Source organism: Otolemur garnettii, unplaced genomic scaffold, assembly GCF_000181295.1.
Source record: "Otolemur garnettii isolate 467f Iridium unplaced genomic scaffold, OtoGar3 scaffold00008, whole genome shotgun sequence".
Classification (NCBI taxonomy): Eukaryota; Metazoa; Chordata; class Mammalia; order Primates; family Galagidae; genus Otolemur; species Otolemur garnettii.
Genome location: NW_003852403.1, coordinates 34,094,804 through 34,110,887, shown reverse-complemented (window position 1 = coordinate 34,110,887; position 16,084 = coordinate 34,094,804). Strand labels below are relative to the sequence as shown.

General features: G+C 35.5%; 1 protein-coding gene across 1 annotated transcript; it reads right to left on the bottom strand.

Annotated features, from left to right (window-relative positions):
* Positions 1-471: 471 nt before the first annotated feature.
* Positions 472-16,014, bottom strand: LIPJ (lipase family member J). The gene is made up of 9 exons (XM_003783679.2): positions 15,997-16,014; positions 15,187-15,307; positions 12,266-12,464; positions 11,628-11,737; positions 10,091-10,227; positions 9,558-9,704; positions 4,996-5,067; positions 1,626-1,697; positions 472-705 (listed from the first exon to the last, which is right to left on the bottom strand). Exons 1-9 carry the CDS (start codon positions 16,003-16,005, stop codon positions 472-474), a joined length of 1,101 nt encoding a protein of 366 aa, XP_003783727.1. The 5' UTR covers positions 16,006-16,014.
* Between the last annotated feature and the right edge of the window lie 70 nt (positions 16,015-16,084).

The window sequence follows — 16,084 nt, the reverse complement described above, 5'->3', positions numbered from 1 at the left end:
GGGATTTCACTGGAAGTGGTCGCAAGGCAGCCACATTACCCTGACATCCAGGATTTCTTTCTTCCCCTTTTCTCCCCAAACTCCTCTACATAGATCAAAATGTGTTTCGATTCTTTATTCAGCATAGAGAAAAATTAACTTTCATATCAACAAACTATTTTTTATAACATACTGTAAGCTCATCTTTAAAAAAAAAAGTCTTAGAAATCTATCTCCTGTTGTTATTAAAAGGTTAAAGATCATTGTTTCTGATATTAGTAATTTAAATTCTATTTTGAAACTTGATAGACTTCTTTGGACTGATTTACAATTGGCCATTCCCCCTGAGATGTTAGATGCCACTGATTTAATGAATTCAATGAGAAAATAAAAGGACAAATTACACACTTTATTTTAAGAGCAAAAACATACATAGTAAGCAAAATAATTGGATTTTAATATAGATCCTTAAAAACAGAGTGCCATGGCTCTTTACAGATTGTTTTGGATGATATCAACTATTTCACGGTAAACTTGATCATAGACATCTAATCCAAACAAAAAATCTATATGATTGTAGTAAGAAATAGTTTTATGGTAAATGGAGTATTTGATATTGGAACGTAAAATTTCAACATCTTCAGGATCAGCCAACAAGTCCTTTTCACCATTCCAAGTTGCAATTGCCACGTCCATATCTTTCACACTGTATGATGGAGAAGTTGTCTAAAAGCAAATGAGTAAAAAGCATTTTCATAGGAAATGATATAAGGTTATATTTACTAATTGTAAGTGATAAATTGAAACAGTGTTTTGAATACCTTATTTCATCTTATTTCACACTTTTCAAGTATGAATAAATGAACAGGTATTAGGAATTTTACTTGAAATTAACTCATGCATAAACCAAAATTAGATAGTTTGTGCTATTTCCACGTATTTGTATGTTTCACAGACATAATTTCACTCCTACTATAAAATGGAAAAGTACTTTCTGCTGCTGTATTACTGTCAATATGTTTATCAATAGATTATAACTATTGGCAATCAAGGTCAATTCTGATAGCATTTAACTTGATTGATCTTCAAATTTTAGTTTAGGCTTTTACATGACCAGATCACATCAGGCCTGGAGTTTAGCTGAAGCAAAAAACTGTGGTGGAATAGCATAAACTTTGAAATCAGATGAACTTGGGTTCTAATACTTCAAGAATTTCATCATTATAATCATACAATTTTTGCTACATTGTTATTGACTTCTAAGTTTGTCCTAATTTTACTATGGGTTTGTCTTATAAATGGAATAGCTGGCTTTGGAACAAAGAAATATATTATACCTTTTATTTCTTATTTAGCTAAGTAGGGAGCTATGCATAATAAACACAGTATTTTTCTTCTTGAGGGGTAATGAATTCTTCTATTCTTTGTCAAATTTTTAGACTTTTCCAGAGTATTTGTTGTTAATATACATAGAAAACATGAAAAAGCCACTTTGGTTGGATGTGACAATATAGACACAAATTTACAAGATCTTCAACTACTCGTCCTCACTGTCTGAGGATTTACAGATGATCTTTGATCTATAGCAAAGTCATCTGAACCAATCGGGAAGGGAGAGAGTTTTTAGTTTATACATACTTACGTACCTGATTAAAATGAACTAAGTTCAGATCAGGACTTCCCCAGTCAAAAGCTTTTAAGTGGGTAGAATATAAAAGCTGAAGGAGAAACAAAAAATAAGACCATATCATTTGCCCATAATGGCGGCAGCTGATGTAAGTTAGGGATGCAGTACACATGTGTTCGTTTGTACCGGCTCTGCTGGAATTTAGGCAGGCAGCTTCCTTTGTTCTTCCTTTCCTTTGGAAAGGGCAAGAAATGGAAGGAACAGGAGGTGGGAACAGGGGAATCTAAAGAATTCTACTCTATTATCTTCATACAAATGTGCATATTCCCAGGGCCTTTCCCTACCCCAAAGGGTCCATGTGTTCGTCTCAGGATTTCCTCAGAAATCCTCAACTTCATCACTAGAGGCTGAGTGTGTACCTTGCACTAAGATTGAGACAACACAACTCTAAACACCCTTGCCAAACAATGGGGCTCAAGTGTGTGTCCCAGAAGACATTCCATGCTTTACTATGGAACACTCAGTCTCACCATCATGCTGTGCTTTGAGTCTATTAGATCTAATCTAATTATGCTCACTTTTCCCTTGATTATGTTTTTCACAGGAAATTCAGGCTCTTGATGGGGGGAGGATCTTCTTTGCCCCCCTTTGCTTTCTTTTTTAAGATACTCTAGACCTTATAAAGCTCCACATATTCCTTATTCTCTTTCCAGCACTGCCCAACTCCTAAAATGCTCTCCATCATCTGGATTCCATTATCAGCCCTATATCTTAAATCTCTTCTCTAAACAGACCCTTTACTTTCTTTCTTTTATTTTCTTTCTTTTTTTGAGTCAGAGTTTCACTATGTCACCCTTGGTAGAGTGCTGTGACGTCACAGCTAATGGCAACCTGAAATTCTTGGGCTTAAGCAATTCTCTTATCTCAGCCTCCCAAGTAGCTGAGACAACAGGAGCCCACCACAACGCCCAGCTATTTTTTTTTTTTTTTTTTGGTTGTAGTTGTCATTGTTGTTTGGCAGGCCTGGGCTGGATTTGAACCCACCAGCTCCAGTGTATGTGGCTGGCGTCCTAGCTGCTGAGCTACAGGCACCAAGCCAGAACCTTTACTTTTTTGCTCTATTCATGTGATTTTCTCTAAGAACACTTCTTCCCCTATGGCTCTTCAAATGGTGTTACTTTTTTCCTCCTGTATATCTGGTATCATTGGATCAATCCTCTTTGCTCATTACTCCCTCCTCTACACAACTCTTACTTCTCCAAGCTTTGAATCTATGCCGTTCAATTTCATCACCTACTATCCTTTGCTGTTCCTGCCCTCACTGCCACTCTTTCTAAAACTACACTCATCTTGATTATAGTAATTTGATCTTTCCAACAATTTGGCCTCTAAGTTTCTTATACTCTTCTTCAATGATCTTGTCCTCTACCTACATCAGCTATTCTACTATGTTCACATTATAAACCTTCATTACCACAATGACTGCAGAGCCTTCATGAACAGGATTACTGCCCTTATGAAAGAGGCTTACAGGAACTCTCTGTCCCTTCTACTATGTGGAGACAGAATTAAAAGATGCCATCTATGAATAAGAAAGCAGGCCCCGACCACACACCAAGTCTGCCAGTAACTTGATCTTGACTTTCCCAGATCAAGGTTCTAAAGCTGTGAGAAATAAATTTCTGTTGTTTATAAACCACCCAATTTATGGAATTTTGTTATAGGAGCCTGAATGGAATAAGACATCCCAGATATTTACATTACTAATTCCTTCATCTCTTCCAAATCTCTACTCAAATGTCACCATCTCACTGAAGCCTGACCTCTCTATTCAAAAGTACATCCCACTCTTAAGCATGCCTAAGCCTTTCCCCACTCTTTAACCCCAATTTTTCCATAGCTTCTATCCCCTGCTAACATACTGTAATAATTTATATATTAGATATGCTTATTGTTTATTATCTATATACTTACTACGACTGTAAGCTTAAGGAGATAGTGCTTTTTTCTTTTTCTTTCTTTCTTTCTTTTTTTTTTTTTTTTTTTTGAGACGGTCTTACTCAGTGGCCCTTGGTAGTGTGCTGTAATGTCATGACTCATAGCATCCTCAAACACCTGGACCAAAGTGATCCTCTTGCTTCACCCTCTAAGTAGCTGGGACTACAGGTGTCTGCCACAATACCCGACTATTTTTTAAGACAGGGTCTCACTCTTGCTTAGGCTGATCTTGAACTCCTGAGCTCAAGCAATCCATCTGCTTCAGCCTCCCAGAGTGCTAGGATTACAGGTGTGAGCCACGGTGGCTTTGTTTTGTTCACTGATGTTTCCCATGAGCATAGGATAGTAACAGGCACATCGTAGATGCTTAAGAAATATTGTTAAAATGAATGAGTAAATGCAAAATTTGCTCAGATTCTCCTTGTCTAGCCATGACCAGAGAAGAAAGGATAACATCTCATTTAATGAAAAGTTACAATAAATATTTCAAATAATTTACATCAAAACAATTACTCTTTAGACTTAAATATTTTGTGAATGTGAAAGTCTTACCTAATATTTTAATGATACTTTAAATGTATCCAATGTTTCTTAACTTTAATGAGCATTCATAATCATTATACTATTTAATTCTCATAATACTTTTCTTAGGTTAGAGAATTATTATTAACTTCATTTTAAAAGTTGAGGAAACTCAATTAGAAGGGTTAAATGAGCTGCTCAATGTCACACTGCTACTAAGGTTCAGAGAAAAGATTTAATGTCTGAACTTTTGATCTGAGGAAAGCATTATTTCTAAGGTTTAAAGAAAGGATTTAATGTGTGATCTTTTGCTCTTAGGAAAGAATTATTTCTATTATGTCATCCTGGCTTTCAGCATTACAATTATTAACAGTGGATATTTTATTTTTCAATATCATTTATTGAGTGAACATTAGTTAAGTATTTATCCTATGCCATGAACTGTTGGCTTTGGAAATACAAAAATGGGGAAAGCGTGTTCATGGTCCTCAAGGAGCTCATGACTTAACCAAAAGACAAAGTATAGTCTAGTGAAAGTAGTCAGACCAGTCTTTTGAAGAACTGTGCTTTAGCCCCACTTTTTTTTTTTTTTTTTTTTTAAGAAACAGCTTTGAGTCTTTGGGTGAGTCAGTTGGAGGGCAGATGATGCCCAGTCTACTGTTTTAACATTCTCATTTGTAAAACATAGATGGTTACATTGTTCTGATCATTACTTAGGTTAGAACTATGAAGAATTATACAATTATGCAATAATTTCATTTTACCTTTCTAAATTTATCATTCTAGGGTGATAACGTGATCCCTAGAATGATAAGGTAAACTAAACATGTTGTAAATTAAATTGTATTAAAATGAACTGTAAGGTATACCTGCCTCCAGTGGAGCACATTTTGAACAGATGTTCCTGCTGGGTTGTGTGAAAAATATACATCCCAACGACTCTTGAAGGGTTAAAAAAAAAAAAAGTATGTTTATATTTAATTCAATCAGAAAAAGCTCAATCTTTGATATTTATTGAACTAAATTATTTCAAGAAAATTAAAAGTTAAATTTAAATAAGTAACTTGTATATTAATAAAAACAAATCAAATTATATTTTAATTAAATATACAAATACTCAATAAACTATACAATATTTAAGTTAACATAGAAGCTATTATTAGATTTCCAAGTTATTTTGTCCATCACCACCTCTACTGAAAATCATTAAAAGTGATGAACTATATCCCCACACAAATGCACATCACTCACATTTACACAATCATCTTTTTTTTTATTAAGTCATATACACATAGGTCATGAATACATTTATGCGTATGTGGAAAGCATTAAAGAACTGGCAAGATAGAAGAAAGTTACCAGGATAAATTGAGGGGAAAAATAAATGAGGAACCCCTCCACATCAGCAAACCACCAAAGCCACTTTGTCCTTAAGGTTATTTGCCAGGGACCCTACTTTGTTCACTGTCTGTGATGGGTTAAAGAGGGCTGGTTAAAGTGGAACTACAGTATCATACTTAATGTTTCCAAACACATCATGTGTAAAAAATTTCCACTTACAACCTTCTGAAGTTTCAACTAACTTAGGACATAGCCACATTACAACTTACAATAGTCTCAACTTCTGTCCCAGAAGGGACGCCCACACATTTGAAGTTGTTGTAATACATAGAACAGTATAGTAACAGTATAGAATAGTAATAACAGTAGAACAACAAAAGCTGTTGTATATGTAGAACCTCCACAGTTGACCACCTCCTCACACTGACCACCTCCTTAAGTTAATCAGTTTTCATAGACCAGACACACACACTTGTACACAATGGAAGACTGACCTCTATAAATTGACCACCTCTGTAAGTTGTGTCTTGACCACATGGACTACAACACACAGTATTACTTCCTCTTCTATAACTTGACCAGTTGAGTTGGCTCTACACCAAGGGGGAAAAGGTTTGGGTGATGTTCCTTAGGTGATTTTTTTCTTTAGTGTAAGTTCTTTTTCCATGTTTCATTATTACTGTGTGTTGGATTAGGCCTAATGTCATATTGTTTATCACATGTTGTGGAAGACGTTTTTCAACCAGTTTGAATCATAGGTATATCCTCCAATTACTGAAAAATTTTACAGTTAATTGAGACATGATGCCCCAAAGGAAAGAACTCAACAAACTGACATTGAAGGAAAGACTAATCTACATTTGGGGAAAGCAGCAACCAAAGAAAGACAGTGGAACACTTTGGGGTCAGCAAGACCACATTTAGCAACATCCAAAATCATAAACATGAGTATATGCAGAGATATGGTAAGGAAAGGAGAGCCCTATAGCAGAAAAGGAGGAAAACTTCCCTTGACAAAGTCAATGAAGGCACATTAAGCTGATTTAAACAAATGAGGGCAGTTAACACCTGAATCTCCAGGCCAATGATCCAAAAATTTACTAAGAAAAATTGCGCAGGAATTAGGGATGGCAGATTTCCAAACATCACATGGTTGGCTTGAGAAATTTAAACTGTGAAATGAGATTTCTCGGAATGTCTTATGTGGTGAATCCAATGAAGTTCCAGTAGAAGTTGTGGGAAAGTTCATCAAAAGTTCCCTGACTTTGCCAGAAGTTGGAATGCTGAAGATGTTAAAGTTGACATCTTTAATGCTGATGAGTGCAAACTCTTTTTCATGAAGGGTGACAAATGTTAAATCAGAAAACTTTCTAAAGAACATTTTACAGTTCTGCTTTGCTGAACTAGAGAGAAACTAATGCCCTTGGTGATTAGCAAATCGGCAAACTCATGTGCATTCAATCAAGAACCTGAATCCTGAAGACTTCCCCATCACTTGGAAATCAAATAAATGCATGCGGATGACTGGTGCCCTATTTAAGCAGTGGGGAAATAAAGAAGAAGAAACAGTCCATTCTGCTGATAGTAGACAAAAGGCCTGGCCACTCACAAATGAATCATGTCGCAAATGTGACTCTGAAACACAACCTCAAAACTCCAATCTCTTGACCAAGACATCATCAGAACATTTAGAATGAACTATTGAGTCAAGCTCTTGCAGTGGGTCATTACTAAAACACAAACCTGTGGTCCTCCTGTGGAAGCAACTTCCTCTGCTGCATCAGTTAACACTCTGGATCTTGTCCTTTGGATCAGTTCTACTTGGAGTAAAGTTAAGCCAGAAATGATACAGAGGTGTTTTAAGAAAGTTGGGTTTGTCAGAACCCCAAAGCACAATGTTTTGGCCCCATTAGACAGCCTAACTTCTATGGTAGAATTGGAAGGAGTAGATTTGGAATGTTTTATTGCAATGGATGATGAAGTGGCAACCTGACCCAGAAGCAATTTTCCAAGCGATATTGACTGAATTACAGACTAGCATAAAAGAATAAGAAGTAGCTGATGAAGTGGAAGAAGCAAGTCAGGAATTGCAGTCTCCAAAATAATACGTGAGGCATCTGATAATGCAGCTGAAGTTATTTACTGTGGAAAAATGCCCAGAAAGGCCGAATGATGTAGCTGGCATTAAAAGTGCTTTCTCCACTTAATATTTGTAATAAGACTAAGAATCAGACTAAGATTGACTGTTTTTTTTTTCAGAAAGAATGGTTAAATCATGAGAAAACAGTAAATATACTGATTTTATGAAATATTGTATATATATATTTTTCTGTTTTGATCATGGTTTTGTTTGATACTCTCTAATAAGACCTGTATAAGAAGGTAAAGTACATGTATGTATCAGTACAATAGGCCTCGTTCCTTATGTTGACCACTTTTTTATGGTTTAACCTTGCATGGTTAACTCACAAAGGTTCTACTGCTATACACAGAAAAGGAATTTTCAGGGACACCACACTAAAATTGTAAAATATATAGTATGGGCCAAATATATTACTCAAGACATAGAATGAATGAATAAGCCAAGCAAAACTAAAGATCATATTTATTTTGTTCCAGTCATCTCCTAGTAGGAGCATAACAGTAGATGGACAGAAAAATGTAAAAATAGTCCTTTGCATTCTATGGCAGAAAGTATATTGATTATACCATTATTGGCAAAAAGAGAATTGAGTTCATTTTTCTTGCATTGTGAAATATTTCTTCCATATTTAGGTAATTATCTAGCCTTCTGAGAATAAGACAAGACCTTCTTGAGGTTGAAAAAAATCAACACTAGTCCTGATGGCATGAAAATGTGTTTGGGAATTAAAAGAATCTTTCTTTAAATGTATATTGGTTCTCTTTTGTAAAAATTTATTTTATTTTATTTTATGTTTTTATTGAGAGAGAGAGACTCATTTTGTCACCCTTGGTAGAGTGCTATAGTGTCACAGCTCACAGCAACCTCAAACTCTTGGGTTCAAGTGATTCTCTTGCCTCAGTTTCCAGAGTAGCTAGGACTTTAGGTGCCCACCACAATGCTCAGAAATTTTTTAGAGATGAGGTCTTGCTCTTGCTTAGGCTGGTCTCAAACTTGTGAGCTCAGGTAATCTAACCGCCTTGGCCTCCCAGAGTGCTAGGATTACAAGTATGAGCCACTGCACTAGGCCTATAAATTGGTTCTCAATGAGAAGTTCTTAAAAGGTTCACGTATAAGAACTAACCACTAGTCCAAATGCCATGATTGTTTCTGCAAATCTAGATTTTTTAATTTACCAAGATGAAAAGGACTTAGAAGTAATGCACTTATCTTTAAAACAACGGTTCTCAACCTGTGTGTCGCGACCCCTTTGGGGGTCTCCTGCATATCAGATATTTACATTACAATTCATAACAGTAGGAAGATTACAGTTATGGAGGAGCAACGAAAATAATTTTATAGTTGGAGTCACCACAATATGAGGAACTATATTAAAGGGTCGTGACATTAGGAAGGTTGAGAACCACTGCTTTAAAAGAACCTATACCAAATCAATCCTAAGGGTCTTGTAATAGTACCTTGAGAACCACAGCGGTTTTTCATCCCAGGACTATTGATCAATAGTTAAATTGATCAATAGTTAACAGTTTAAAGATAATTGGTAAGCACTACTTCTAACTATGAAAGGATCCATAAGGAAGGAAAAGAGTGTTAGAAACCAGGGTATAAGAGGAGGAGTTGATGGGAAATAAGTGAATAGAAGAAGAGTTAAATAGGAGAAGTATCAGGAAACTAACACCTGGTAGCAAAGTCTAATAAAGATATTCATCACATCAGCTGCTCTCTAACCTTTACAGAGAGCAAGACACAGATGGAGGCAAAATGATCCCAGCTAATGAAAACGGGTTGCACCACGTTGGGATAGTCATAAAATCACACAGGTGAAGAATGTAACTGCTGGTGTATGTGGACGAGTCACACAATGACACGCAAGCCGTAACATCAGCACTGTTAAAGAGCTGCTTTTCAAATATGGCAAAATACATTTCAAATGCAATTTGTTCTCACCATATTTAAGTTATTTGGGTCAGATCCAACTATCGTAGACAAGATATTGAGGCAAATTTTCTGAAAAATCCAATGTCGACACAGTTTTGAACCAATAAATTGGCTGAGCGGGGTTTTAGGTAAGAATTCTTTTCTCCTAGACACAATCTGTAAAATAAATTGGCTTTATCCGTTATTTGGAAGACCACCATAAGAAATGAAGAAATAATGTAGGAGTTCATTATGAAAATAACCAAGCAGATTAACTAATAGTAGCTTTACATTTTTTAATTAAGGGGAAAATGTGGAAATAAGTTTTTAATGGATCTAGTTTGACTGCTGGATTTCCTCTCACAAGGAGGGATCTAAAGGTGTAAAAAAAATTACATTTCTTTGTGGAGACAGATGCGGGATTCGAGTGTAAATGGAATGAAAACTAAAAGTCTCACTAGATACATGTGGCTGTGCAAACATAGTCAAGATCTCTTATTTTGGAAGCACAGCCACACTGTCCCTTTGGGTTATCAATGATACAAAAGAACAGCAAAATATACCTGGAATAATGACTCCCATTTGTCTAGTTTTCTAATGAAAGAGCTTTTTAAGTATTTAATGGAAAAAACTGGTGCTAAGGCAAAAAATATTTTGATTCTTTCGGCTATCTTTGGTATCGTGGAAAATGCTATGAAACCTGTAAGAAAATAAGATATAAATGAGTAAGCTCTCTTAAAGTAAGTATTAGCAAGTCTCTGAACAAGTAATTTAGTCGTTCATTTCTTAATTCACTTGTCAAATATTTTTGATCACCCAGTAAGTGACACTATACATATTATTAATCAGAACCTAATGCCAATTATAAATATTTATACCATAAAGAAAGATAATTTAGACATAAGTCAGACTTGTAACACCACAGTTCACGAGTCAGGAATAATACTGAACATTTGTGCAACGGGCGATAGGGAAATGAGATAAATGAAATTTTCAGATGTATGGATTTTACACTTTAGGTGAGAGATTCAATAAATGTCAAATTACTTTAATAGTTGTTCTCCTTATTTATCCTATAGCGAATACTGAACATTATATTTTAATGATGGTTTAGAGTGATGAATATGAAAATAGAAATGCTTCCCTTTTGCTAACAAGCCTTCTACTTATATATCTCTATTCTAGTTGGTTACTTATTTAACTTTGGTCCAGTTCTGAGTTCAAATAATAAAGCAATTATATATCATATCTAAGTTAATAAACTCTGGCACATTTCTCTTTTTTCCCCGCATTACCAAGTTTTCGCGCATTTCTGGTTTCAGACAATTGAAGAGCTAATGAGATTTCAGACTAAAGGTCATACATATGGCTAATATATGTCAGATAAAATATCTGTGAAAAATGGGATTAGATTGTTATTCGGCATGCTTTTTCTAGTAGGAAGTGAATTATTTCTGTACGAAAATTATTCTGTTAGGTGGAGAAAAAGACTTTGTTAAGTATTAGTATGCATTATAAAATGGCTTTTTCTATCTGCAGATAAAAAGAATAAGATTAAAGAAACTTATAGTACCATTTAAGAGAATTAGTTCAGGTATTAGGGAATTTATTTCTGAAAAAGTTATTATGCACTAGACAGGCATTAGAATTCTATTAAAGTTCTTCTCTAGTCATCTTTAAATATCAAAACTTTCCTCACTTTTATATATTACTTAAGTTTTGATCTGTCTTAAGTACAACAACATAGACTTTTTAAGTTGTTCCCACTCATAAAATCTTATGCTACATTATTTAAAAGGAAAAATAACGTGGAAGTTCTATTTGTGGAACAAGTGAGTTATGTATCATTTTGATCTTCACCAACATGGATATCTGTTATACAATTTGAAACAAACAAAACTACAAACAGCCTTGTATTTACAATCAATTCTTTAAGTCTAGAGAAAACTGCCAGGGGATTCTGCTCTGCTGTTTGTCTTAAAGTTTTGCTTTGTTTCACTTAGAGGCTAGAAACTTATCTACAACCCTAAGAAGTATATCTACTACCATTAACGAGAAAATAAGCGGTAGCTCATCAGCAATAACTTTTTCTAGGCATACCAATAGTAGTGCCCTGTGAATGGCCTACATAAAATATTTCCTTTTGTCCAGTTTGCTTCACGATAAAATCAATGGAGGCTGGAAGGTCATATTTTGCCATTTCATCAAAACTGCAAAAGACAGAGGAAAACATAGTTCTTTCTACTAATGTTATATTGACATTTGCAGATAATGAGCAGGTAAATGAATAAAGGCAATTATGAACCCCTTTGGATAATAATCAATAAGTGATGTGGTGTACTATATAAAGATACCTACTGAACAAGAGATTTGTCTGTGGAACCCAAAGTCAAGGAAATAAAACACCTATGAGGCAGATGCATCAGGAGGGTATGTGGATATTTTAAGTACAGAGAGGTAGACAAAATATGTGAGTTATAGAGTTGGACGAGTAACTGAAGCAAGGATGAGGTTGGTCAGTAAGGTACTAAGCAAGAGGCAAAAGGTTATTACTGACAAGTGAGAAACTTGAAATCAAGCAAGCCCTCTTTAATTTTCAAACCAAACTTGAAATGCATTTTAATGGTTTTGGAAAGTCTTGAACTGAGAAAAGAGTCAGTATCTGTATCTTATGTCATTCAGAAAAAGTTTAATACAGTTATAAAATAAAGTGAAATACTACTTTATCTTGTTTGTACCTGAAAGCCCAGAATTCTTTGGAATTTGTTTTTAAGTGTAAGTGTTTCCTGGACCAAGTATTTCCTCTGCTATTTCCCATCCAGACATCATAACCAGCATCTGCCAGAATGAAGCCCAGACTATTGTTGGGAAGATTAGAAATCCAGTTGCTGGCAGATGTGAGGAGACCGTGTTGTAAGTACACAACTAGCCTCTGAACTGGAAAACAAAATGTAGGGAAAAAAGTTTCTTTTAATGTTATAGTATATACATGAAAATCTCTTATTTGAAATCTAAACTTTTAATATATGATAAGATAAAACTTCATATGTCTGAACTTTTAATATAATTCATGAATGGGTTTCTTTCAAATAACCAAATGGACAATTAGGTCATGTCTCACTCAAATATATAAACTTTAGGGATAAAAAATCTTACAGTAACAAGGACACTCATACGTATTTTAAATAAGGGACTCATTTAATGTCAAATAAGATGCATTTGTTGGTACATGGATGTAGTATCCACTTGTCTTATCATAAAACTCCCGTCAAGACACTGTCAACCTAAGGAGCAATGAAACAGACCCTTAAAGGCTCAATAGAGATGCTATCAGGAGATTACATCCTGTGAACACATGTGCCATCCTTCAGGATTTATTATAAACCTTTAACAAATGGTCATAACGTATTGCTGATTCCCCAGTAAGTAGAATACATGGGTCTGAGAAACAAGAGGAGAGATTAGGAGTGGTCCCATCACCCTCACTCCTAATGCTTCCAATCTTCACAATTTTAGGCCCTCTAGATCTTAGAGCCTCTCATTCCCAGAGAGAAAATGCTTCCACCAAGGCACTGTAAGTATCCTAAAATACTTAAAGCTACGACCTCTGCCTGGTCACTTTGGGCTCCTCATTACTGCAGACAAGGAAGCAAGAAAGGAGTCACTATACTAGCAGGGGTAACTTGCCCTAATTATCATTTTAAAAGTAGGGCTACGGGTACAACATGATGAAAGAGAGAAATATATTTGGTGTTGAAGTGATCCAACAAGCCATCTTTTGCTACTCTCATGCCCTATTTTAACTGAACATGAACAAGTTCAAAAACTATCATGAGATATGGATATGGCAGCCCTTAGGGATGCAGGATCAGCTTGCTACATTAGTCAAGCGAGCTTAGAGGAAGAGAAATCTAGAATGAATGGTGGTGGTGGTGATAGTGCGGGTAATTCATGAGTACTATTATGGCTTTTTTTTATTTTTTTTTTTTGTTTTTTATTCTATTTATTTATTTTTTTTGGTTTTTTAATTTTATTTCATTGCTTACTTTTTCTTTTCTTTTTTTTTTTTTTTTTTTTTTTGTCGAGACAGAGTCCCACCCTGTGCCCCTGAGCAGAGTGCAGAGGCTTGGTAGTTCACTACAACCTCCAACTCCTGGCTTGTGGCCATCCCTCTGCCTCAGCCTCTGGAAGCCGCTGGGATTATAGGCGCTCGCCGCGGCGCCCGGCTGGGTTTTTCCATTTTTTTCATGAGGCGGGGTCTCACTTTCACTCAGGCGAGTCTCAAACTCCTGAGCTCCAGTGATTCTCCCTCCTCAGCCTCCCACAGTGCTGGGATTACAGGTGTGAGCCACCGCGCCCGGCTATGGCTTTAATGCTTCTCTCTGAGGCCCTTGGCCTTTGGGAATTTCTTTGCCACCTTCTTTTAGGGATAATATTTTAGGCAATAATTAACTGACATGGGAATGCAAAAAGCTGGCTCCCTAACTTCAAGGTGAGACCTTTTCTGTAGTGCAATTAAGGTCCTCTGAGCTCATTTTGTAGCTATGACCCCAGTTGAGTCACATGATTCCTTAACTCTTTCTCTACCCTATCCGAATCTCCATGTTACTTTCTCCTGACAGTATTCCACTAATAAATCAGATGCACCTGAACACCTCTCTCAGGCTCTGCTAGAGCACTCTGGGACATTTGTTTAGAGCACTTTTAAAAATCGATCTTTAGGGTGGCACCTGTGGCTCAAGGAGTAGGGTGCCAGGCCCCATATGCCTAAGGGTGATGGGTTCAAACCCAAGCCCTGGCCAGAAAGAAAAAAAAAAAAAAGATCTTTAAATCTTGTATTACAGTACTTGCAAAATGAGGTCATAGTGTGAGGGATAATTACTGTTACTTTGTCAAATCTATGTCAGAATTTTCTCCCTATTGGATGCAACTTTTATAAGTAACCAAAATTTCATTGATTTAATGTGTTTCAAATTAATGTCTTCTCCGAAGTGTACTTTAATATGCAAAAGAATTTGAGAGGGTGCCGTATGAGAAACATTTTTTCTCAGGGATAAAATATGAGGACAAAAGAAAGAAACATTTGGCTTTTATTTGGGCAATTGTATGAATAAGCAAAAGGAATCCATTACATATTCTGCCAGGAAGGAGAAGAACTAGGATTACAACCCAGGTCTTCTGACAAAGTCTAGTCTATTTTATACACAGTCCACTGTCATCAATGTACTTACTGTTGAAATAAAGAATGAATGGTGCTACCAACCTGATCCCTCTGCTGTTATTAGAGGAGAGAATTGTAAAGGCACAGAAGGAAACTTTTATCAGCCTTTTCCCAAACCTACATAATAATGACATTACTGTGTTTCAGAGCATTTCTAATTTCTCATAAAACAAAGAAAGTTCTAGAGAATTAACATGTAAAGAAATCCACAAAATAATGCTGGGAGAAACAATTTGTTTTCCGCCACAACTACTCTATGAACAGAAAGCCAGTTGATAATCAAATTCTCTTCTTGAAGCATGAGAAAGATATATGAAAAGTTCACTGTTCATTTAATCTTAAGATTCCTTTCTTGTCCTAAATTCACTGAGAAGAATTGGAGAAGTTAAGACATTTAGGTTCCAGATAGTCACCAGTCTATCTTCACTTGAATAGTACCTGGATTGTTGGGGTTGTTTGTCTTTCCATAAGGAATTCTATAAAGGCCAAGGATATAACCATCTTCGGTTACAACATTATACTCTTCATCAGGGTAGCCCCAGTAGGAGATAATTTGACTCTAGATAAAGAAAAAGCAAATCTTTTAGCGTGACATTGTTAGCCAACTAAGCTGGATGATTTTCCATTTAGAAATGGTTTGCCATGTCTAAACCATCATGCAATAATGAACCTTGGTATTCTCCCTACACTCACACTTACACATTAATATTTTCATTAATTTACTGATTCATTCAGTAACATATTTAATAGAACACGTACTATGCACTTATCTAACACACTAGGGATTCAAGAACACATAAACAAACAAAAAAAATCCTGCCCTCGAAGACGTATCTCAAGAGTTAGTCTACTAATATTTTCTTTTCTACTAGTCATTCATATATTTCCCTACCCTCCTATATGCAATTTAAAAATATATAAATATACATAAATGTTTACATATCTATACATTCATCTAATCTTCTATCTGAAATTTGTGTATATGTGAGTGTACAGAAGAGAGAATTTATAGATCTTCCATGAAGGTATGAATCTATTTATATATAATTACATTATGGAGATAGAATAAGGTTGAAGGGGAAATTATAAGCGATAGAATAGCAGATGAAGAACATTAATTGACCCATATCAAAATATACAAATGGGGAGATATGCATTTGACTATAAATCTGGTAACCTAAAATTTCAAAATTTGGAGTAGCATTCTCCATTATTTAAGCAGTTTAGATTTATTTCCTAACATCTTACAATATTCATATCTCTTTCAGGGTTCACAGGTCCTTGATTTTTAGAGATATCATGAGTACTTCCAAGAATTAGGATGAAATATGTTACC

Coding starts and splice junctions, on each gene's coding strand:
- LIPJ (XM_003783679.2), bottom strand. Junction 12,465..15,186: donor AAACAACCCCAACAATCCAG/GTACTATTCAAG, acceptor TTTGTTTTCCAG/TTCAGAGGCTAGTTGTGTAC. Junction 1,698..4,995: donor ATGTGCTCCACTGGAGGCAG/GTATACCTTACA, acceptor TTTCTCCTTCAG/CTTTTATATTCTACCCACTT.